Below are 20,457 nucleotides of genomic sequence, written 5' to 3' on the forward strand. Positions count from 1 at the left end.
GGATGCTAACAAAGAATTCGGCTTCAGAGAGTGTTTAGAAAGGAAACCCGGGAAAATCTCGGCACCCTTTGTTGTGGCCGTTCAGAATTACTGCTCATCCGGCGGATCGTAATATGACGCTACCGAATTCCATGACCAGGCGCAAATCACTATTGATATCACTTTGCTAGCTGATGGAATGATGGTAAATGGTGGTAATATTTATTTATGCCTTTTCCTCAATTCAATATTCAGTTGTATAAACGAGCACGTTTCAATGTACTTCTACCTAGTTCTGATTTTTAGAAATCACGTTCGAGTGGTATAAAAAACGAATTTTTAATTAATTTACCACACTCATATACACTCACATGTATATCATATGAAAGCAAAGAGAGATACAGATGATTTCTGTCGAAAAGATTGCGCGGTTTTTCGCTTTCCTTGTGCAACGAACATCCTTATAAAACCACCCGCTTAATCTTAAACGGTTCTGTGGAATCTTGAAGCTATGACGAAAATCTCACTGCTTTCCTATCAACTGTAGCATGGGGCCATATGCCGATAGAATGCTAACGAAAATGGCAGTCTGCAACGTGAAGGTCTAACGACTGGCTTGACGAATTCCTTATCAGATTCTTTACCCATCCTGCCCACCTTGCTGCCCCATAGCAGGATGTTTGATTACTGATAGTTGGCCAATTCGCAATCCAGTCTAATAAACACACACATCCACACGAACACTCGCACACATGCAGACGGGCGAAGATTGAAGCGACTGCACCATGATTCCCCTGTCGAGAGGGTTTTTATCGATAACCGTGGTATTTGAAGTTTGCCGAGTGTTCCTGGCAACGGCACGCTGCGCACGTGGCTGCGCTGTACCACAAGAACTCTGCATTCGGGGGGTATCCATGTGCATTTAACGGAATTTGGTGGCAGTAACCGTTTTGGTGCCGCTGTAAGAACGCAATAAATTTTGCAGTATTTTGTTCGGCAGAATGCTGATCCAGTTACGTTACAACAAAGATATATATTTGTTTGCAAAATAGTTCCTTTAACCTATTGTGTTTAGGCCTAATTAGTGGAAATCTTAATACAAATGTAATTTGTCATTTAGAATCCTTTATCCGCGATAAACTTAGATCAGTCAAATATTTTTGGATGCTTTTTTCTTAATAAATATTGTAAAATTCATGACTAAACAGAATTAATTGGAAAAGATTCTGCCCATACAAATGCCCAACAGCTACATCAAAATAAATTCATCTACTTTTAAGCGTTTTCGACGATTTCATGATTAGTCGATGAAAACGCTTCAATCATTCATTCGTAATCGATCATATCGCTTATCTTTCTTAGAGCTGCTATATTTCACTTCAAATTCACTGTTATGTCACCATTACCCAAGGATTTTAAACCTTTTTACAATAAACATACAGTTACTTAAGAAAAAGAACAAATACATTAACTAGCAAATCGATAATGATCCGAAATGTAAATCAAACTCGATACACGTGGCCTGAACACGTGGAATATTTTCGAACAGCAAGCGTTTCAAAGCCCTCCTAAAATTTTTCCTAGTTCCCTCATGATGTTCTTGAATGAAACAATAAATTATTATGTTATTAAACTTAACATGTTGTGCTTACAAGTACCATTCTAGCCGTTAACGCTCTTCGATTACGGGTTCGTTCACTGACAGCTGCTACGCGATGAAAACATGCTTTCGCGTAGCCACAGCCTCATAATTTTGACAGCGCACAGTGTGGCATTTGTCCAGAAAGGTCTCTTTTTCCGTGCGTGCCAGCACAATATTCGTCAAGTTTTCCGGCATTTCGTTTAATTAACACCTTGCCGCCCGTCTTCGGTCGTTAGTTGTTGTTTTTTGTTTAATCTTTTGGTCAAAGTCACGGTTAATGCCATTTAGCCAGTCCAATCCAGAGTGTGTGTTCGTGTTCATGTTTTAAAGTGGTGTTTTTTAATATAATTCGTTCTCGATATAACTACGCAAGTAATAACTACTGCCACAATTACCGCACCAAGAAAGCACAAAAATTACAGCAACCAACCAAAAACCAACCAACCAAGAAACCCACATCAACCTCTTTCTTTCTCTCTTTCGCTCTGTTGATCGCTCTGTTTTATGTACCATGTGTATTTGATAGAAATCGAGACATCTTGCGTTTTATCATTTTGGGGCTAAGTGATTGATACACTGCTAGTCATAACTATAGCAACTGCAACGGGTTGTGCAACATACTTCCGGGGTGCATGCGTTTCACTCCATTGGCTCCATTTGAAACTGCATTTCTTTTGCTCACCGACGATGCACTCTCGACAAGCCCATTCTCGCCCCGAAACCCATCTCGTACCACCCCATCGCTCATTGCACCCGAACTGCATCGGCTCCATCCCTCATGTTTTTAAATTATTCCAAAACCTTCGGTTCACGCCAACACCAAAGGGTGGCATTATGATTAGCGGTGTATAAATTAACGCTGCCTTTTGGTCAAGCAATCAAGCCCGCGGGAACGCCAGTGTATGCGTTCCCGCCCCAAGGCGTTTTATTAGCATAACAACAACGGAGGACTGACGAATTTATATCGCCTCGCGATATATCGTCCCTCCGACCACGCCACGGGCGCATTGCCGAGCTGATTTTATCGTTTCTTTTCCAACATGCTTACAGACCGACCGATATTCGCACGTCCGTTTGTATCATATTCCAAATAAACACCGAGGTCAAGAAGTCTACGTGAGTTTTGTGTTCGACCTTTTCTTTCGTTTATTGGCTGCAAATCTGCACACAAAATAAATAAAAAGCGTCTCTCGTCTAACGTTGCCGGACGCGCAGTGTTGAAGCCGATTAGAGAAGAGAAATAAAAAAGATGCTTCTCAGCCGAAATAAGTAATTGTTGATTTTACCTTCCTTTTATTTAACTTTTTTTCAATTTTTTTCTTCCTCCTTTTCCAACCGCCTTACTTCTTGCCAGACGCCTTGACACAATAGCCCCCAGAGCCCATGTTCATCCCGCAGCAACCCCTTCGGTCAACTAATCAATTCTTATACTAATTTGTTTTTATCATACTACTCAACTGCATGCTTCTTTAACATTGGGTCCATCAGTTTGCTGAAACTGAATCGGATGAAACTAGTTCAGGAAGCTCCGTAGCGAAATGAAGCGCCTCGTTTCGCGACGGGCTTCACAATAAACGAGCTAAACTAATCACAACCTAGAAATATGTACTGTTTGCCTGTAAATGTATGTTAATGGATTAGTTAGCCCTTCGCTATTGTTAATATATATTTCAATTATTAAAGTAATCATGCCGTCAGAGTTAGCCATTCAGCTTCGTTAACCTCTTAGAACATTGCGTTGCCAACATAACTAATGCCATTTTCGTATCCGACCTCTATGCCGGCAATGTGAATAATGTTCACCACCCATTCAGACTCGGAAGTATACGTCCGGCGAAGCATTTAAAGCTCGAAAGCATGGATGCTCCGGCAACATCCGACATCGTCATCATCAATGGAAACTCACACCCGGATCTAGCGAATTTGATTGCCAAGTATGCCGTACCAACGATACGTAAAACTTTAAAAAGGACGAACATGATGGTGCCTGCAAAAGCTCCGAAATGGTCCAGTTAGTCGCGACAATGCCTCCGTTGTCCGAAAACGTCTCCTAGTCACGGGTCGCAAACAGCTGCAGACACTTTCTTTCGTATTTTAAAAGCTGTCTGTCGCCAGCAATACCATGACGGGTTCAATATCGATCAAACGGAGTCTTTTGCATGTACCTTCGATCTATCCTTTGCCTCGCAAGGCCATGGCTTCGTCCTAGAAGGTAAATGTGTTCCCCAGAGTGCACTATTTTCAATCCTTTTTTTTGTATTCTTTTTACCAAAAAAAAACCCTCTGCGGCAGTCGGCTTGGTGTGGCAAATGGGGGATGCGCGGTTTATCACAAAACTAATCGTGAAACCATGGTAGAAATTGGCGATTCCGTGCGAGGCAAAGATATCTATATCATACAGACCGGAACAAAGTGAGTACGAGGTCCGACCCAGTGGCACTGGAACTCGTTTCCAGTAGGTATTGTCGTACAATCCACCCAGAAATCGTATACGGAAGCTTTGCGAACACAGCAGATGAATATTCATCATCAATTTTCTTTACTCCCCTGCGCAGAGACGTCAACAACAACATTATGGAGCTGCTCATTATGGCCTACGCCTGCAAAACCTCGTCGGCGAAATCGATTGTCGGTGTCATCCCCTATCTGCCGTACTCAAAGCAATGCAAAATGCGCAAACGAGGCTGCATCGTTTCCAAGCTGCTAGCGAAGATGATGTGCACGTCCGGACTGTCGCACGTCATCACGATGGACCTGCACCAGAAGGAAATCCAGGGCTTCTTCGACTGCCCGGTCGATAACCTGCGCGCCTCACCGTTCCTGTTGCAGTACATCCAGGAGAGTATCCCCGACTACCGGAACTCCGTGATCGTCGCCCGGAATCCGGGTTCCGCCAAGAAGGCCACCTCGTACGCGGAACGGTTGCGTCTCGGCATTGCCGTCATCCACGGTGAACAGAAAGAATCCGAGGCGGACGAGGTGGATGGCCGCAACTCTCCCCCGACACTACCGAAATCGCGCACAATGGACGTGTCCGGGGGTGTGCCGATTCACCCAGCGAAGGAAAAACCCCCCATCAACGTGGTGGGTGACGTGGGCGGTCGGATCGCGATCATGGTAGATGACATGATCGACGACGTGCAGTCGTTCGTGGCCGCCGCCGAGGTGTTAAAGGATCGAGGCGCCTACAAGATCTATGTGCTGGCTACGCACGGACTTCTGAGCCAGGACGCACCCCGGCTGATCGAGGACTCCGCGATCGATGTGGTGGTGGTGACAAACACGATACCACACGAGATCCAGAAGATGCAGTGTCACAAGATCAAAACGATCGATATCAGTATTCTACTAGCGGAGGCCATCAGGCGCATACACAACAAAGAATCGATGTCGTATCTGTTCAAAAACGTCACGCTTGAGGACTAAAGCCGAGAGGCTAACCAGGCCTAGCGATCTGGGGCCGGCGTGCCCGTAGATGGTTCCGTATGGGACCGGTTCTTTTTGGTTTCCGTATGCGTTTTAATTTCCCTCATTCTGGTGTCCCGGCGAACGCATTTACTGTTGCATCCTGCACCCCGCAGAGACCACGATAGATCGGCAGAGGCCGGAAGGGCGACTGCAGGGACCAGCACTTTATATATTCTCATGAAGATTTTTTTTTATGCAATTGTATCATTTATCCCACTTTTAAACGATTTATCACTTTTTGTCACACCTTCCCAGCAATTTCTTATGTTTGAAATTTGCTCAAATCTGTTTGCCTCTCCCTTCCCGGTTCCTCTCTATCCTCCCCAAACCCCCAATACACACGAACACAATCACTTATATATGATAGTATAGTCAATATAGTGTAGCAATATAGAAGTTAGAGGATACAGTTGCAGGATATAACAATCTGTGAAAAAGGTGACAAAATTGCGAATTTGTGCGGCAAGCAAGACTTGCTACCATTTTGTTTTGTTCTCCTCCACACACAAACCCCCCCCCCCCCCTTCTTCCTTTCCCTATCCCCAACTCTCCTCGCAGAAGAGATGTTTAGGCAGATCGCTGGATAATAAAGTACACGCAATGATTTTGGAATTTTATTCCGTTGTTAGATAAACTTGCTGCTCTCGCTGCCATCCGATGGGTGTAATGCCGTGTTCCGCTGTATTCTTGTTTCTCTTTCGTTTTCAATCCCACTCCTGGCCTCCTGCTTCCGTTCCGAAAAGGACTCTCGCCAAGGTAACGAGTAGACGAATGCTGGGCGGAAATGCGTGACAACACAACCGCTATAACATGGCCAATGCAAATCGGAGCCCGAATGAATGCACCTCAGTTCGAAAAGAGCTTCCGACTTTTTGTTCTTTTTTTTTTCTTTTAATAATTTCAGATGTGACAGGGAGTAAAATGTGTTGTAGAGTAACATTTGTTGCTTGCTTTGGTAACATGGGACATCTACCGGATGATCACGGTCGGGTATCTTGATATCGTTCTATCTTTGGTGTGTTTCCTGTGCTGTCTTCGGTTGTTTGAAGATGCGGGGAGCTTGAAGATTTCAACAATTCACCTGAACATAACGTGCTCGCTTGATCACGATATATTCCCCTCTCTATATTTCTCGAAGCACTCGCATCCTGAATCCTTGGTCTCTTCTGCCTGATCGGGATGTGCTTTAGTTCGTGAATTCCTTGGGCTATGGGCGCTACAGTACTGGATATGCTTCGACGTCCTCGCGAAGGTTTGGTCACGGCTATACATGTACACACACACACACAACGCACACATACATCCCCTTACATTTCGCAGATTACCGTCGCCAGCCGGAGGTCAGATTCGTCGGCCATGCGGATAGTCACCATCGCCTGGTTGTTATGTCGTCCACTCGAGATAAGCCGCACAGAAGTCGTACCGCAGAGGATCGTCTGCTCGAGGTCCATACGTCCACGGCTGCGACCACAGATCGTGCTAGATCGCATCAGCTGGTAGGACGGATCGAGTCCTGTTGATCCTCCAATCTCGAGCTTATCATCCACCCTAACGCGCTCGCACTACGTGGAAGTTGTAGAAAGCAGTCGAGATGAGCTAAGGTAGATGGTACGACCTACCAGGAGTACTTACGTAATGGACACTCTCATTGATTTCTCCTACTTCCATGGCGATCACGGAGACGACGGCAGGAAACAAAGCGATCAGAGTGCAGTTCCGACGGTGGCCATAGTTGCGGAGCATGTAATACGGAGCCAGTCCTTCAGCCATGATGTTGCAAGCTGGAAAAGCACGAACACGCACGTTAGATCCACGACACCCACGTTCACAGGAGTTACAGCATACTAACGTTTCGCGTTATAGAGGAAACGAGCCGACAGTACGAACGATCCACGCACCGGAATACGATATTGCATAAGGGCTGCATTCTGACTGGACCGGAATACCCAAGTATTAGAGGCCGCAGCCTTCACAGGCCACGGCCCACCACTATGCTCATTGCAGAACTCCTGCACACGAAGATCCAGCGGTTTCTCGTGATCCCGTTCACCCGGGAAGTACTGCCCATTCAGTTCCCAACCATCGACGAATGCCATCAACCCTCCTGAGTGGCAATCCACGTTGACCTGCTTCATCGTCACCTCGATTATCTGATCTGGATCGGCGACGAAATAGATACCGCACACGGTAGAGGCCGCAGCATCGACGTCCACCGCAGATGAGTCACCGGTTTCTGCGGTCAAACCGCCGGTTTCAACCTCCACCGTATCCCTGTGCGCCATCCAGTGGGCATGCTTCGGTGTGGATCGCATCGGTGGTAACTTAACGAACGAGAACTCGCCTTCCTCAGATGTTACGTGCATGCAATCTGCTCCATCCGGCGGCGGGAAAACAGAAGAGATGGAAGACAAACACGATAAAGCAAACAGGCAGCGCCACTCCACAGGGCAGAGGATGTCGTTAACCCGCAACACCGCACGCAGGAGCATGAGCTGCTGTCAATTGCAGAAAAGTTATGTTGCCTCAAGCAGTTGGTGGGCATTTCCCATCCTCGGGCCCGTGACAACCATCAACCGGCTTAACAGTTACATCTTGTGTTTGTCTTCTTCATGCGGCATGTCCTCTTCATCACACTCAAGCCCGCGAGCCTGTCATGTCACGAGTCCTTCAACCTCCTGTACGGCACAGGGTTGTTCTGCGTGACGCGCTCGGCAGGATTACGCTGTTCGTGAAGGGCGTTGGGGGCAGGCTTTGGGAGTTTGGCACAAGTGGGCCGCTGGTTCCTGCCCCATCCACCTCACTTCCCCTCGAGTGCCATCCACCCACCCCACAATGATCTCCATCAAAACGGCGGCCACCTCTTCGCGACTCACCCCAACCATTTGTACCTACCCGAAACGAGATGAACTTTCTCCTGGGATGCCGCCTGCTCCAGCTCGAACGATCGTCGTACAGCATGCCAGGCCTGTAAAGATGAGCGCTTCCGTTAAACAAAGATTAGCTTTTGTGCTCCCGCGAAATTGGGCCCTCTCGGAAAGGGTCCCAATTTCGGGTGCTCGAAGCTGAACTAACGTAAATAAAAAGCCCAATAAATTGCTACGAAAACAGCGCTCCATGCTATTAAGCAGCTGTGTGTGTGTGTATGTATGTATGTTTGTGGGGGGGTTTTTATAACATCCGCCGGCCCTTTCCTGTTGGCAGGCTCCTTTCGTTAGGGGAATTGAGCCATTAATAGGACCAAACATCCCTTTTACCCTTTTCTCTGCTCAAACAAAGGATGCCGAAAAAATGTCCACTTTGAAATTAGTTTTTCTTGCGCCCTCCTACCAGGATTCCCCCCTCCCTCCTACCTCCTATCCCCTACCGTTCCGCAACAGGCAGACATCGAAAGGCGCACAACACCAAGATAGAACCATCCACCGCACGGAAGCACCGTTTTATTGCAATTAATTCGGTTTCAAAATGCACAAAAGCGATGGGGAAAATTAATTACAAAAAAGGGCAATCCCCGCCCAGGGAGAGGAGGATTTTTCTCCCTTCGCACCCACCATTTTCGGGCCGGTGTTTCGCGTGCTAATGGGAAAAGGAAAAGTTGCGCACACCTCGCAGCGCCGGCGGACGCCATACCGCGAAATGAAACGCAAATATAGCATAATGAAATTGTGCACAAATATTCAATTTGCCCCCTTCGCGGCTCGCTAGGTCACGAGCCCGAGGCTCCTAGGACTCGAACGAACCGAACGCCCTCCTTCACGGGGTCCGACTGTATGTTTGCTTAAATATTGATTCCGACAGGCAACCTTCGCGCTAGGACGTCCTGTGGTTGATTTTAATAGCATTAAAATGTACACCGCTGGTACTGCAGATAGTTTTCCATCAGCCCAGGGCCCAGGATGAGGCCCTTAGAACCCACACTCGATCGCAACTCGTGTTGAAACGCATGTTCGCACACCTTTAATATTAAATCACAGCTCCAACTGCGAAGATAGGCGTATTCTACCTTCTACGGGTACGGTTCGGATTCAATTATGAGCGAAATGTGCCCAGAAAAGTGGCAACATGTGCAAAATCGGGCAGCCCCCTAAGGGCTCGTGGCTTTTGCCGAGCAGCGCGAATGCAAATCGAGCAAATGGCGAGGACTCACCTCGAGCCGTGGGGTGGGCAAAAGGAGCTAAAATGCAAATGCAAACCAACTTTCAAAGGCATATCCTCGCGCGCCCCCGAGAAACCCCCGAGGACCACAGAAGCGAGTCCGTATGCAGATCCTCGAAACCACGCGTTCCGTAGCTCGGTTCGCATATGCTCATGAAATATGCAACGGAAAGGCGATGGTGCTGGTGCTGGAAAACGCGCTCGGGAAAGGGATACTGAATACTGAGAGGAATACACACATACGCGCACGCACACACGTGCATTGTTGGCTCCACGAAGGCTCGGGAAATGTCACGCTCGGGTGGAAAAACAGCCGATTTGAACTACTGCCAACCGGGCGCATGCAACAGGTGGAGTCAATGGTGGAGTCCTTGCACCGATCACGGGGCAGAGGAATGCCATCAAATGGAATAAATTAAACCCGAACAAAATAAAACTAAACGAGCCGCTCTGCGTGGACACGGTTTGCAATCCTACCTTCGCCTGGAAGCAGAGTATCAGGACCTGAAAAAACAACATCATCACACCTCGCATGGCCATCCTTCGTTGGGTGCAGGATTCGCTCGCCTGCCGTTGTCGTCTTTGCTGCCCTGGTCGATTGTGTGGCACCGTAGCCCATACATGGAGACCGAAACGCGTGAGGCAAAAAGGACGAGAGAAAGAAAAGACGGAATTAAGCAAACAGTTCACATTACCACAGTTCGCAGCTCGAGGAAAAGGATGCTCGAATCCAGGCAGCATGTTCTGTGGGTGCTAGATCCTTTTTTCAGTCGATTCCGGCGATGCTCATTTCACTTTACTTTCAAATTCAAATTAACAACCCCAAACGCTCGTGCTCAAACTCACTCACGGAAACACACACTTAACTCACTCACTCACTCAATGAACTGAAGTTTGAAGACGTGCGAATTTTCCGGCTCCTTTGACCCTTGGAGGCAGCTCGTTGCGTGGCGCAGCAGATCACAAACCTCGCAATTGATCGTATTGCTCAGTTAACCCGTCGAACTCGCAGACGCCGTGATATTTTTTCACGTTTTCCCGCAGTGACCAAGCACTATTTTGAACCCATCCAAAAGGGCCACAACAGCCTGGTGATTGATGGAAGATGATTGCTGGATGCTAACGTTGAAGAAACACACTGTTCTACTGGTTCGCAACTCCGCAACGCACTGCCAGCATCCGGTCGGTCAATTTTTACGACGACGAATGCGACCCACCGGCGGCGGTTGGGCCCGTTTTAAAGCGCACCGTCCTTCGCCCTTTGCACCCATCCGGCGAACCATCCCTCGGTTGTGGCCTCTCTCACGCGCGCTCTCTCGCTCCCTCATTCTGTCTGGCCAAAGTGCTCCCTGTCTGTTCCACGTGAAACACTGGGCGCCTCCATCGTGGTAGGATCTCGCATTGGCTTGAGTAAATTCACCCATCTCTCTCACTCTCAAGCCAGCATCCTTCTTCTCTCTCGCTTCCTCTTGTTTCCTCTCGTAATCTCACCGCGTGCAGGCAGGAAATGCTGAGGAAAACTCCTGGAGCGAACGGTAAAAAGAACTCGCCAACCGATCAGCGAGCGAATTCAAATATTTTGGTCTCGTTCGCACCGACTGCACGCAATTCGCAGCATCCATCGCTGGCGTTGCGTGTTCCCCCGCTCTCCCCTTTGTGTATCGACCCTTCCCACACGCCCTTTCCCATGCTCCAGAGACTGCTCGGTAGCGGTTACGAATCGCGCGCTCTCCATACGGTACGAGAAGCGATGAAGATAAAAAAAACTCCACCCCCAACGGAACCTCCCAAGCGCAGCCTTGGAGCCTAGCGTTTAGGAAGTCGGGTGAGCGAGCTGTATGAGTGCACATTTTCTTACCGCGCCGTTTCTGCGGATGTGGAAACTTTGCGTAACGTAAAACTTTCACTCGAGCGACTTGAACTTCGTGACGTTTTGTGACCCGGGGCGAGGATCCGCTGGAAAGGCGGGCCTCGGGAGAGCGGTGCAGAGGTTCCATCAACGGCAAACAATGGTATCGCGACAACAAGAGCGATAATATTACACCCCGCTCGAACTAATGATAAATGTTTTGGGAAAGGAATTTGCAATTAACTCCCGCTCCTGGGAAATGGACGCCAGTGGAAACGAATTAGGATCAGGCCCCGCACGGGTACGGGTTTTAATGGAGCCACTACTTGCTGCCGTCACCGTCAAGGGCATGCGGGTGGTTCGTTCGTCATCCGGTCTGTATCCTGTTGCATGGCCGCTGGACCACCCACGCCGAACAGGAGGCCTCCGCGAGGTCGGAAAATAAAACTCCCAACATGCGAGCGCGATGGAAAAGCCTGGTTTTCCCGCACCCGCATCGAAAGAGCGTCGAATATAAGATCTATATTTTCGGTCTTTTATGGCTCACCCTGCCCCTGAAAGCAAACAAAAACGCAAACTCCCCCCGAGCGTCGTGCTGCAAGCGAGATCTATATTTGCGGTTTGGCGGGAAAATCGAAGCCCACCCCGAAGCGACTAGCTATAAAAGCGAAAAAAGGGGCGCAATAAATAAACGATAACGGGTCCCGGCGCTGCCGCGGGGTCAGCGTGAAGGGCCGAGACGGTTGACAAGTGGCGCCATCGCTCCGCCGACACCAGAGTTGCTGCGAGGTCCGTCAGGATAAAGACCAACCTCTGCTCGATCGTACAGCAACGGTCCAGGTCCGAGATGGGAGTGTTGATGCAACGGTGGAGCAGGATGATCGACGGCATGGTACAGTCCGTAATGCACCCCGGCGGAAGCGACCTGCAGGATGTCGAAGAGCGACCTTTTTATTCGCAACTGAAGCGAGACAGAGACACACCGGGTGTCGCTACTTACCCAGCGCTAGCTTACCCGTTTAAGCCCATTCATGGAGGCGAGCAGCAGGGCCAGCTTCGCCATAAGGAACGCTTTACCGCTGAGGGCTGTGAGGAACTGAAATGCGATCGGGATGATGAACATCCCAAACACCGTCACACCGAAGATCATCATCGGAATCATCTGCTGCCGGCGTCGGTGTCGTCCTGTGGAAGAACCATCGCCAGGAAGCACGAGTTATCGACGCAAAGCAAAACTGAACACGTGTCTCGAAACCACAGGTGGTACGAACCTTCACTTCTGCTGGTGGTACTGGAAGTTCCAAGCAGACGTTGGTCGCCAAACCGTACCGCCAATACCGTTCGTTGGCCACGCAATCCTGTCCCTTCCGACAACGGCAAATCGATCTCGAGCACGTGCGTTTCCAGCAATCGTCGAAGTGCGTCCAACACGGAATGGCTCCACGTGCTCGCGCCAACATCCTGAGCTTCGGAGTGTTTCCTGTGGGTGATAGACACGCAGTGTGATTAAAAGCGAATGCTTGAAATCCAACGTTGTGGGATAATTCACCCCGAGATGACATCGTTGAGCGACTCGTGCGCTTGCACTAGCTGGATGCCGTCAAGCAGCGTTATACGGGGTGCTAGTGAAAAATGCCGAACGGCTGCTAGACTCTGGTTTTTGACGCAATCCCACCGGGACACGGGTGCCCGATCCAGGCAGGTTCTCGCCAGGTCGCTGGCCTCTATGGCGAGATCACGCACCAACGAACTGTGCACTGGTGCGACCACCATCAACAGGAAAACAGCAGCCAGCAGCAATGCTGACCGTTCGATTGCTGGTGACATTGAGGAAGCGAAAGAAAGATCCACGGCTTGCGACTGAGTTCCCGCAGATCTGAGCGGAGGTTGTCTTATATACCACCTGGCCAAGCATCGTCTGGAGGGCAGTGAACCGAACAAAGGCAATGATCTCGATAGTTCCAGTTGCCCGATTATGTTCCCGATCCCAGAACGTAATTGAAGAGCGTTTCGGATGAATGAATCGTGGCAATGCTCGGATGCTTCCAACTGACCGGTAAATGATGGGTTTCGGAATCCCGGGAACCGTATAATTGTCGACTCCCAATCGTTTCTAACCCTTTACTGTCGTAGGAGTACAGAATATATGAGGAATAATCAGTACAACATCTAGCAAATGGTCGGTGCCACTTGCAACAAACTTGTGGTGCTTCTCAAAGGGTTATCTAACTCAGAAAACGATTTATATACATCGGTCGGTGAACGACATTGCTCAGAGTAGCCTTATATATTGTTGCAGTAAAGCTGGTCCTTTGGTAGCTCGTTCTGTTAAAGTCTTATTCGGGAAAAGCATATTTATTCATCCGATTCAACTGATATACTGAGATCTGTTCACCCAATCAACCAACTATCAGTCACCTAAAAAGTCATCTCAATGTTCAATATCACCAAGCAACTACATCCCCGCCATTGCCAAAAGAACCAGTAGGTGAACCGAGTGGTGCTGTAAAAACAATCCTTATACACTTGCTGTTTATAATAATAATTTTATTTGTCTACTTATCGGACTACTTAGCGATGAGGTGATTTTGTTATTTTGCCCGTTTTTCTTTATTCACGCTTGTTTCATCTTCATCACGATCGTTTGGTATCGTGCACTATAGTAGTATATCATCACAAACCACACGATGCTCAGTAACATGCTCTCCGCTTCGAAATGGCGAGATAATGTGCTCGTGGTGTCTGTGGATGCATACATCTCATAATAACGTAGCTATGTGAGCAGACGCGTGCGTTCCTGTTATGCAAAGTGCCACCTATCCTCTAGAGCCGATGGCGCACAGCAAAATGCTAGGCAAAATGGCAAACAGCTTACATTTCGATATCCTTCATCGACTTTGGTCGACAACAAAACTTATCCAAAAAATGCCGTGATTGCTGTGTAAAAGATGACTGGTAGTGAGTGACAACACGCGGCTCTCACTGCTAGCGAACGGTGCGTTCGCTAAGGCGAATAAATTCGTAATATGTGTTGCCATGAAGGTTGTAGTAACACAAGTCGTAGCAGCAAAAGTAGTAATAGTAATAACCGTACAAGATATAATTTGTGTTCTGTTCTGTAGGAAATATGCAGTAACAACAGCAGCGCCAGCAGGCCTCTCAGGAGTGCGTGCCAGCCTTATCATGAGGCTTGGCGTTTGAGCACCGTGCTACCGAAACGTGGTAGGCTTAGGCCAAACTTTGTCTCAATGCCATTCAACATGGGCAGGGCCGCCTGGTAGCCACCGATGTGGTCCGGATTTAGCCGTGCTACATCGACCTTCGACTTCGCCACATCAGAGCCGGCCGGACGCGATCCTCCGAAGTCGACATACAGCATGCGCTGCAGCAACTCGTACGTCACCAGCGTTACACCGAACTGCGGGGACGACCGAAACACGCGAGCTGTGGAGATATGACAGGTGTCAGTGTTATCGGGATCTTATAGAATATTGGAAAGGTTGTTAGAACCTACCAACTGTTCCCTTCCAAAAGGCACGCGGGCCCTCCTCGGCCATAATTTTCCGCGCGGCGTCCATCACTCCGTTGTAGGTCGTCTGGCCAGTACGCGCCACCACCTGCAGTCTCGTCTTGATAACGTCCGCTGGTGTAACAAGCGAGGCTGCTGGAATACCCGCGATGGCACCAGCTGCCAGCAGTGTCAGTGGATGGTTATAGCCTTCCTCGTCAGCAAAAGCCGCCTTCGTATGTGCGTACATCGGAAAGTATATGGCGGAGAACGGCACGTCTCGCAACAAACAGGCCCGAGCCCCTTTGTAGAGTCCGAACAGGCCAAGTTCACGTACTACGCTGAGGGCGCGAACCTTGGCACCTCCCGCAATCTCACCCGCGACTTGCAATCGAATTTTGACAATTTCCAGTGGGTTCGTAAAAATCACTTGAGATCCTCCGGCCTGCAAGGTGAAATGAAAAGTATTGAGAAGTAGTACAAGGCTCCTTGATAAACCCACAAGCCCTTGATCCAGGGCAGCTAGCAAACTCACACAAGCACCAGCTAGCACCTCGGCCCAGGTCGGAATGTTTCCCTGCTTATCCGTCAGCTTATCACGCACTAAATCATTCACCGTCAGCTTGATGGCCTTCTCTGGAGCAACACCCATCAGTTGCGGAACCAATCCTCGGTACAGTCCTAGAAAGCCCTCATGGCGAATAACCTGTTGAGGAGTAGAATTGAATCATGAGCTATGACTTCTCAAAGTAAACTGCACTAGAGCGTGACTTTACCTTTTTACAGCAATCCCACGAGTTTCGATAGGCCACTTCTCCGATGAACGATCCGGTGCGTTGGTTTTGCATACGAGTTTTCACCAAATCGATGGGATAAACGGCCGTGGCACCGACAGCTACACGGGAATCATTCACCAATGAAATGATACAATCAATAAGCAATATGTTTTACAATCAACTGTCAATTATCATCATCTACCTCCGGCAACGGAGCCAAGCGTAAACCGGTAAGTGCTCTCCAGCATCTGAATCAGGAACGATCGATCTGCAGGTGATTCGACGGCCTTGATTTCTGCCAACCGATGGGTTATGTTTTTAATGTAATGCTCAGGAGCAATGTTGCTCAGATCATTGTACACGATGCGCCTGTCGTTATCAAATTCGAGTAAATCAAAAGCAAAATTGCATTAATATATAAACTATCATGCCCAGCATCAGTGCATGTATCAATCAAACGAAAATATTCGTATGTGCAAAATAAAACAAATGTACAGATATAGCAACATGCAGCTAACATAAAAAGCATTTCTACTACTCAACTACAATATTAAATTATAATAACAGCAACGCTTGCGACAAACGAACGAAAGGACAAACTTATGTAAAGCTCTCAAATTTTGAAATGAACAAACAAACAGAGCAAATATACATTAATAATGTGTTCGTTCCAATCTAGTTCATAGTACGCTGTGCTAATAGATCGTTTCCACGATTTTATTTTCAAATTTACATACTATACATAAACTCCGTATCGCTGTTGCATTATTTTGTGTTATATGCAAACATTAGTATTGGGCCACGTGACTCAATAAATCGCATTATTAGTACACAAACCCAAAGTATATTACACTCGAAATACTTATAAAAATGGCCATATGATTCTTTTAATTCATTTGCTGTGTTGAAAAGTTAATAAAGCAAACAAATATGAGTGAATAGAAAGTTATCAATGTGTATCAATGTTTATGCATATAAAAGAATGTGCCAAACGGAAAGTCAAATTTATGCTCTTTTATAATTAGATCGTAGAGCTACAGCTGAGATAATTGAGAAACTAATTCTTTGGTCAATATGGTTACAGTTACGAGAGATAGCACTTGCCTATTTTTGTCTATCGTTTTGCTATGCCGCCACCAAATCGATGTACTACACACGAGTTAGGTGATGTATAATGATAATTATTGAGTTAGTTGGTTTTAGTGGTTGGTTGCAGTTGTGGAGTAGCGCACATGGCAATTGATGGAGATAAAGGGTGAGTTTCGTTCGTGGCAGGTTGGTGCGTGTGTGGCAAAAGAGAAGTAGAAAAGAGACAAAGATAAAAGAAATTGATATTCAACAGTTGATAACACGTAAAGAGAAGAACAGCAGAGTCACTAAATCCAATTCAACTCATCTCCATCTCTGTTTGCGCAATATTCGGCAATATCTTTCTCGTAAACAAAATGTAAAACATTACTCATAATTCGTATGGAAACTAGTTAAACAGCATTGTAATTATTCACAACACCTGGACGTAAAAGAACACAGAAAACAACAAATGATGAATGCAAACTAAACTCAAAAACGCAATGAAAATCGTAGAGCGTAGAGAGCATTATAGAGAGGGTGTGTAAAGTGATGTTATGTACCTTTGCAGCCAACAGTGTTATACCATAATGATCGAACGTTGAAGAACGCGAAGGATCTGCTTGCGTTAAGCCTTTAGGTTAATATTCATTGCCTCTGCACATCGCTTTAAAAGCAGCGCCAGGCAACACTGAGCTTGATTTTTTTCAAAATGCTGTACATTGCATTGCGGACATGAGCAACAATGAATGACGATGATCTGTGCAAGACGTAGACGTCGACGATAACCTTTTTCGATGACGATGAACAACGGCAACAACGATGAACGAAAGAGCATATTATGAAGAGAAATTAACAAGAAAAAAATACGAATGCATAGTAAACACAAACGGGTACAGTTGTTGTGTGGGATGTAGGAGTAGTAACAGTAATTAGCGATGCTAACTTATACATTCAATATAGACTGCTAACAGACGTCCTTTGCTTGCCAGAGGTTTTTTTTACAGTACATCAGTGATTCAATAATGTTAAAGAAAAAAGAAACATTAAACAGTACCACACGACGGCGGAAAACAATATGAAGGAAAACCGATAACCGAAAGGACATCGACATTCAATTAAGGAGGTAATCAGGAGATGATGAGCACCGATTCAGGTATGAGTTTGGTGTGATTTGGAGCACTGTGATCCGAGGGACATTTACGGTACATACCCACTTTGATGGATCACGCCGGTCAGCTTGAACAGGATGTCGATTTCGAGCGGTGTGATTTGGCTCATCGTTTGCGCGGAATGCAGCAGTTCGTCCTTGGTAATCGGCTCGAGCCGGTTACCGCTCGTGGCGTTCAGGTAAATGCGTTTGATCAATTCCATGTTGTTGAGAAGCGAGTTAAATGCCATAAAGTAGGGAAAGCTCACTCTGTGCCCCTCAGTAACCTGTGAAAATGGCAAACATGAGCTCCTGCAACGTGCAAATAAGCGAAAATTTGTCGTCTACTCACCGCTACCAAATTATCTCGCACTTCATTCGTCAGCAGGTGTTTCTTCACGTTTAGCATGATATCCTGAAAGTCGAGGGCCGAGATAAACCCGGAGCCAGAGGTGTCCTTCAAACGGAACGCCTCCATCGCACACTCCTCATGGAAGTCGTGCAAAAACTGGCTAAACTCGACGTAATTTATATCACGCTGCCGATCCTTGCCGAAGTAAAGCTGTATGAAAGGGCCGTCCAGTTTGAACGGGATTTTAGCGTGCAGATCTGTCTTTTTGAAAACATCGACAAACTCACTGTACGTGACCGAGCCGTTACCGTTACGGTCGAACAGCTGGAAGGCGGTTTTGTACAGAGCGTCCGGTGTGCAGAGCAACCCCTCGAACGCCTGAAATTCGGCGAACGAGATAAGTCCGTCCTTGCTAGTGTCGGCAATGCCGGCGATCAGTTTGGTGGACTCCTAAAAGGCGGAAAAGCCAACGAAAAGAAAAACACACTATTGAAAACTATCCTTCGCAAATGTCTGTTTAGCTCGAGCAGTCTCGAGCCGGCCCGAGTCTGAGGGCGATGCGAGTGTGGAACTGCAGCAAATGCAGTTGCTGAATTTGATTGTAGAAATACGCCGAGCGATCATGGTGCTAGCGATTTTGATGGGGGAATGGTGCAAACTAATTCGATTGACTCGTGGAACCCAGTCACCTCATTGTACGATTGTCCGAGAAAGCTCTTTACGAAGTCCTCGCTGGTCATGAGCAGCTCGCCGTTGATTTGTTGCGTCGCATATTTGGTGAATATTTCCCGCAGCTTGTCCGTTGATGCACGCTTTATATGCATCAGATTCTAAAACGAATGGAGATAGAGAGGAAAAACAAGTGAAAATCGCTTAGCTAGCGTAACAGGCGCAGTTTCACAAACAAGAAGTTTGTTCCCCAGATGGAGGCAAAACAGAGAGGAATAAATAGGAATAAATAAAAAAAAATATAGATACGATTAAATTACGCAACTCTTCGGTCACGTTACATAAGAAAAGGTTACTAAGGGTCACCCTAGACCGAGATGTTACACACTTTTTCATCCTTCTCCTCATCACGATTTTCCTTATTGGCCATGTTAGTCATAACGTTGAAGTCGAGGTTGTTTTTAATCAAAAACACACTGCTCTAACACATTCACAAAGACAAATACACAGTACTAATGGTAAGAAAAATTAAATAAAATTAAATACAGCCCAAGATAACTCGCTAAACCAGTTGACTACACTACAGAGAGGCTAGCAAATATGACAAAATTGCAGTTCACTTAGATTTGATTCCACACAAAACGGGAGCTTAGACAGATTGATACGAGGATTGATATGAGTGATCAACAGCCACAAGGGTCAGAAACAACATGTAAATTTCAGCAAATGTGCGCTACAGGCATCTTTTACTATGATGGCAAATGATAACGACGAAGTAAATGTTCGTTCTAGAGATCCTTCCACGGTGTGTTCCAACAAACCGGGAACCAAATCGAAGAACCGCGAAACGCGATAAGAATCTAGTTCGTTCACTTCGAGCGGGAAACAGTCGTAAACTGAAAACTGGCGAGCAACTGGGTCTGGGAAAATCGCAGGTGTTCGCAGCGTACAAGCTGAAAAATACTCTGATGAACACTTGAGCAGCGCCGAGCTGCTTGAGTACGCATTTTTGCAGTTTCTTTTTCAAATCCTAGGGGTGGTTCAGGCATTTTTCGCATTTAAATATTCTCGTACATCCTGTTACGCGTGCGCCGTAATCACGCTCACCGTGCGTGAATTGAGCCGAACGCAGCTGCCCTGAAAGAATGCCCGCAAGGTTTTGCCAGTGTGAGAGCTGGATATTACACGAAGCTACGCAGGTCTATCTTGGGACGGTACGGGCGAACGTTTTTACAAACAGTACCATCAGTAGTTGCGTAAGGTGTGCATCGTCAGTCTCGATTAGTTCCCACCCAGAACGCCAAATTCCGCGGGTATTTAACCTTCGCAATAGTATCCCTCAGAATTATTCAGCAAAATAGCAAATAAACCGGGCTAGCATCTGGGTATTACTCTCCCGGCACAAGGTGACCTGCCCCAAACCCTAGTGGAATTATACGTTATCCCTGAGTAGATAAAATGATATCAATATTGCTGGATAAGAACCCCGCTGATGTACATACATTAGGTAATGACTCTCATTTTACAGTCCGTTCCACGGCGAGAAGGCAAGATGGAATGCGCAATAGGAAGGCAAAATTGAGAGATGCATCTAATTCACAGCATGCTGCAAATCAAATTGACTAACAAATCTAACACTTCTGCTGTGCGTTACCCCTACAAATGCCTTATAATTGATTAGCATTGATTTCTGCATTAGTCTGTTCGTTAATTTAAAGGCTACTCTGTTTTATTACGTAAACTGTATGTTTAATTTTACTTTTTTTATGGATCAAGATCTCGATTCAGTATCAATTATTAAAAGTATGGTAAAAATGTCACCCTATTTGTTGTATCGATAATAC

The 20,457-nt window shown here is 46.8% G+C and overlaps 4 protein-coding genes across 5 annotated transcripts; 1 reads left to right on the forward strand and 3 right to left on the reverse strand.

Annotated features, from left to right (window-relative positions):
• Window positions 1–1,873: 1,873 nt before the first annotated feature.
• On the forward strand, window positions 1,874–5,565 carry LOC128729249 (phosphoribosyl pyrophosphate synthase-associated protein 2). 2 transcript variants are annotated; one of them, XM_053822916.1, is made up of 4 exons: window positions 1,874–1,993; window positions 3,436–3,555; window positions 3,914–4,033; window positions 4,177–5,565. In XM_053822916.1, the coding sequence occupies exons 2-4, from the start codon at window positions 3,479–3,481 to the stop codon at window positions 5,045–5,047; spliced, it is 1,068 nt and encodes a 355-aa protein (XP_053678891.1). In that variant the 5' UTR covers window positions 1,874–1,993; window positions 3,436–3,478; the 3' UTR covers window positions 5,048–5,565. The 2 variants fall into 2 exon arrangements, with proteins under 2 accessions (XP_053678891.1, XP_053678890.1); XM_053822915.1 differs by lacking the exon at window positions 1,874–1,993 and adding an exon at window positions 2,871–2,890.
• A 566-nt stretch (window positions 5,566–6,131) lies between these two features.
• On the reverse strand, window positions 6,132–10,227 carry LOC128729250 (corticotropin-releasing factor-binding protein). The gene is made up of 6 exons (XM_053822917.1): window positions 10,121–10,227; window positions 9,719–9,831; window positions 7,982–8,054; window positions 6,939–7,457; window positions 6,722–6,870; window positions 6,132–6,651 (listed from the first exon to the last, which is right to left on the reverse strand). Exons 2-6 carry the CDS (start codon window positions 9,779–9,781, stop codon window positions 6,397–6,399), a joined length of 1,059 nt encoding a protein of 352 aa, XP_053678892.1. The 5' UTR covers window positions 9,782–9,831; window positions 10,121–10,227; the 3' UTR covers window positions 6,132–6,396.
• A 1,584-nt stretch (window positions 10,228–11,811) lies between these two features.
• Window positions 11,812–12,917, reverse strand: LOC128728349 (uncharacterized). Its single transcript, XM_053821973.1, has 4 exons — window positions 12,640–12,917; window positions 12,362–12,570; window positions 12,106–12,275; window positions 11,812–12,015 (listed from the first exon to the last, which is right to left on the reverse strand). Exons 1-4 carry the CDS (start codon window positions 12,915–12,917, stop codon window positions 11,812–11,814), a joined length of 861 nt encoding a protein of 286 aa, XP_053677948.1.
• Window positions 12,918–13,622: 705 nt separating this feature from the next.
• On the reverse strand, window positions 13,623–19,406 carry LOC128729290 (calcium-binding mitochondrial carrier protein Aralar1). Its single transcript, XM_053822956.1, has 11 exons — window positions 19,364–19,406; window positions 19,002–19,125; window positions 18,634–18,774; window positions 17,945–18,394; window positions 17,656–17,879; window positions 16,479–16,523; window positions 15,577–15,743; window positions 15,375–15,493; window positions 15,134–15,304; window positions 14,605–15,043; window positions 13,623–14,534 (listed from the first exon to the last, which is right to left on the reverse strand). The coding sequence occupies exons 2-11, from the start codon at window positions 19,050–19,052 to the stop codon at window positions 14,272–14,274; spliced, it is 2,070 nt and encodes a 689-aa protein (XP_053678931.1). The 5' UTR covers window positions 19,053–19,125; window positions 19,364–19,406; the 3' UTR covers window positions 13,623–14,271.
• Between the last annotated feature and the right edge of the window lie 1,051 nt (window positions 19,407–20,457).

This window comes from Anopheles nili, chromosome X (genome assembly GCF_943737925.1).
Source record: "Anopheles nili chromosome X, idAnoNiliSN_F5_01, whole genome shotgun sequence".
In the NCBI taxonomy this organism is placed as follows: domain Eukaryota; kingdom Metazoa; phylum Arthropoda; class Insecta; order Diptera; family Culicidae; genus Anopheles; species Anopheles nili.

What these genes read in the sequence shown, in the direction of transcription:
- LOC128729290 (XM_053822956.1), bottom strand. Translation starts at nt 19,052, where the DNA reads ATGACTAACATGGCCAATAAGGAAAATCGTGATGAGGAGAAGGATGAA. An exon ending in ATGAGGAGAAGGATGAAAAA is followed by an intron (nt 18,775 to 19,001) that starts GTGTGTAACATC and finishes CATTCGTTTTAG; the next exon opens with AATCTGATGCATATAAAGCG. An exon ending in CTTTTGGAAGGGAACAGTTG is followed by an intron (nt 14,535 to 14,604) that starts GTAGGTTCTAAC and finishes ATATCTCCACAG; the next exon opens with CTCGCGTGTTTCGGTCGTCC.
- LOC128729250 (XM_053822917.1), bottom strand. Translation starts at nt 9,781, where the DNA reads ATGGCCATGCGAGGTGTGATGATGTTGTTTTTTCAGGTCCTGATACTC. An exon ending in TACTCTGCTTCCAGGCGAAG is followed by an intron (nt 8,055 to 9,718) that starts GTAGGATTGCAA and finishes TCATCTTTACAG; the next exon opens with GCCTGGCATGCTGTACGACG. An exon ending in TTTCCTCTATAACGCGAAAC is followed by an intron (nt 6,871 to 6,938) that starts GTTAGTATGCTG and finishes GTGCTTTTCCAG; the next exon opens with CTTGCAACATCATGGCTGAA.
- LOC128729249 (XM_053822915.1), top strand. Translation starts at nt 2,871, where the DNA reads ATGCTTCTCAGCCGAAATAA. An exon ending in ATGCTTCTCAGCCGAAATAA is followed by an intron (nt 2,891 to 3,435) that starts GTAATTGTTGAT and finishes CCACCCATTCAG; the next exon opens with ACTCGGAAGTATACGTCCGG. An exon ending in ATCATACAGACCGGAACAAA is followed by an intron (nt 4,034 to 4,176) that starts GTGAGTACGAGG and finishes TCCCCTGCGCAG; the next exon opens with AGACGTCAACAACAACATTA.
- LOC128728349 (XM_053821973.1), bottom strand. Translation starts at nt 12,917, where the DNA reads ATGTCACCAGCAATCGAACGGTCAGCATTGCTGCTGGCTGCTGTTTTC. An exon ending in CTCAACGATGTCATCTCGGG is followed by an intron (nt 12,571 to 12,639) that starts GTGAATTATCCC and finishes TATCACCCACAG; the next exon opens with GAAACACTCCGAAGCTCAGG. An exon ending in CCATGAATGGGCTTAAACGG is followed by an intron (nt 12,016 to 12,105) that starts GTAAGCTAGCGC and finishes GACATCCTGCAG; the next exon opens with GTCGCTTCCGCCGGGGTGCA.